Here is a 2500-nt window from a genome sequence, read left to right as displayed (position 1 = left end):
CCGGGCACGGGTTGATTACCGGATGGGTATCCTGCAACAGGTCGCGTGTTTCCAGGGTACCCAACACCGGGCTGTGTCCCAGTTGGGTATCCGGGCACGGGTTGATTACCGGATGGGTATCCTGCAACAGGTCGCGTGTTTCCAGGGTACCCAACACCGGGCTGTGTCCCAGTTGGGTATCCGGGCACGGGTTGATTACCGGATGGGTATCCTGCAACAGGTCGCGTGTTTCCAGGGTACCCAACACCGGGCTGTGTCCCAGTTGGGTATCCGGGCACGGGTTGATTACCGGATGGGTATCCTGCAACAGGTCGCGTGTTTCCAGGGTACCCAGCACCGGGCTGTGTCCCAGTTGGGTATCCGGGCACGGGTTGATTACCGGATGGGTATCCTGCAACAGGTCGCGTGTTTCCAGGGTACCCAGCACCGGGCTGTGTCCCAGTTGGGTATCCGGGCACGGGTTGATTACCGGATGGGTATCCTGCAACAGGTCGCGTGTTTCCAGGGTACCCAACACCGGGCTGTGTCCCAGTTGGGTATCCGGGCACGGGTTGATTACCGGATGGGTATCCTGCAACAGGTCGCGTGTTTCCAGGGTACCCAACACCGGGCTGTGTCCCAGTTGGGTATCCGGGCACGGGTTGATTACCGGATGGGTATCCTGCAACAGGTCGCGTGTTTCCAGGGTACCCAACACCGGGCTGTGTCCCAGTTGGGTATCCGGGCACGGGTTGATTACCGGATGGGTATCCTGCAACAGGTCGCGTGTTTCCAGGGTACCCAACACCGGGCTGTGTCCCAGTTGGGTATCCGGGCACGGGTTGATTACCGGATGGGTATCCTGCAACAGGTCGCGTGTTTCCAGGGTACCCAGCACCGGGCTGTGTCCCAGTTGGGTATCCGGGCACGGGTTGATTACCGGATGGGTATCCTGCAACAGGTCGCGTGTTTCCAGGGTACCCAACACCGGGCTGTGTCCCAGTTGGGTATCCGGGCACGGGTTGATTACCGGATGGGTATCCTGCAACAGGTCGCGTGTTTCCAGGGTACCCAGCACCGGGCTGTGTCCCAGTTGGGTATCCGGGCACGGGTTGATTACCGGATGGGTATCCTGCAACAGGTCGCGTGTTTCCAGGGTACCCAACACCGGGCTGTGTCCCAGTTGGGTATCCGGGCACGGGTTGATTACCGGATGGGTATCCTGCAACAGGTCGCGTGTTTCCAGGGTACCCAACACCGGGCTGTGTCCCAGTTGGGTATCCGGGCACGGGTTGATTACCGGATGGGTATCCTGCAACAGGTCGCGTGTTTCCAGGGTACCCAACACCGGGCTGTGTCCCAGTTGGGTATCCGGGCACGGGTTGATTACCGGATGGGTATCCTGCAACAGGTCGCGTGTTTCCAGGGTACCCAACACCGGGCTGTGTCCCAGTTGGGTATCCGGGCACGGGTTGATTACCGGATGGGTATCCTGCAACAGGTCGCGTGTTTCCAGGGTACCCAACACCGGGCTGTGTCCCAGTTGGGTATCCGGGCACGGGTTGATTACCGGATGGGTATCCTGCAACAGGTCGCGTGTTTCCAGGGTACCCAACACCGGGCTGTGTCCCAGTTGGGTATCCGGGCACGGGTTGATTACCGGATGGGTATCCTGCAACAGGTCGCGTGTTTCCAGGGTACCCAACACCGGGCTGTGTCCCAGTTGGGTATCCGGGCACGGGTTGATTACCGGATGGGTATCCTGCAACAGGTCGCGTGTTTCCAGGGTACCCAACACCGGGCTGTGTCCCAGTTGGGTATCCGGGCACGGGTTGATTACCGGATGGGTATCCTGCAACAGGTCGCGTGTTTCCAGGGTACCCAACACCGGGCTGTGTCCCAGTTGGGTATCCGGGCACGGGTTGATTACCGGATGGGTATCCTGCAACAGGTCGCGTGTTTCCAGGGTACCCAACACCGGGCTGTGTCCCAGTTGGGTATCCGGGCACGGGTTGATTACCGGATGGGTATCCTGCAACAGGTCGCGTGTTTCCAGGGTACCCAACACCGGGCTGTGTCCCAGTTGGGTATCCGGGCACGGGTTGATTACCGGATGGGTATCCTGCAACAGGTCGCGTGTTTCCAGGGTACCCAACACCGGGCTGTGTCCCAGTTGGGTATCCGGGCACGGGTTGATTACCGGATGGGTATCCTGCAACAGGTCGCGTGTTTCCAGGGTACCCAGCACCGGGCTGTGTCCCAGTTGGGTATCCGGGCACGGGTTGATTACCGGATGGGTATCCTGCAACAGGTCGCGTGTTTCCAGGGTCCCCAAACACCGGGTTGTGCCCCCATTTGGGGTACCCCGGGCACGGGTTGATTCCCGGGAGGGGTTATCCTGCAACAGGTCGCGTGTTTCCAGGGTACCCAGCACCGGGCTGTGTCCCAGTCGGATATCCAGAGGCAGGCTGGGATCCCGTCGGGTAGCCACTGTGAGGGACTGTGCCGCTTGGGTATCCGC

The 2500-nt window shown here is 60.6% G+C and overlaps 1 protein-coding gene across 1 annotated transcript in view; it reads right to left on the bottom strand.

The window, feature by feature from the left end:
* Nucleotides 1–2500, bottom strand: part of LOC125031287 (collagen alpha-2(IV) chain-like) — a 17261-nt gene that overhangs the window by 12367 nt on the left and 2394 nt on the right. The window contains exons 2-3 of the mRNA XM_047621962.1: nt 2403–2500; nt 1–2306 (exon numbers count right to left, since the gene is read on the bottom strand). The exon at nt 1–2306 is cut by the window's left edge and continues 1315 nt beyond it; the exon at nt 2403–2500 is cut by the window's right edge and continues 684 nt beyond it. Coding sequence (XP_047477918.1) covers nt 1–2306; nt 2403–2500 — 2404 coding nt within the window. The remainder of the gene's footprint in view (nt 2307–2402) is intronic.

This window comes from Penaeus chinensis, chromosome 2 (genome assembly GCF_019202785.1).
Source record: "Penaeus chinensis breed Huanghai No. 1 chromosome 2, ASM1920278v2, whole genome shotgun sequence".
NCBI classification, from domain to species: Eukaryota; Metazoa; Arthropoda; class Malacostraca; order Decapoda; family Penaeidae; genus Penaeus; species Penaeus chinensis.
Note: the sequence above shows the minus strand (reverse complement) of the source record. Positions and strands in the feature narration are given on the sequence as shown.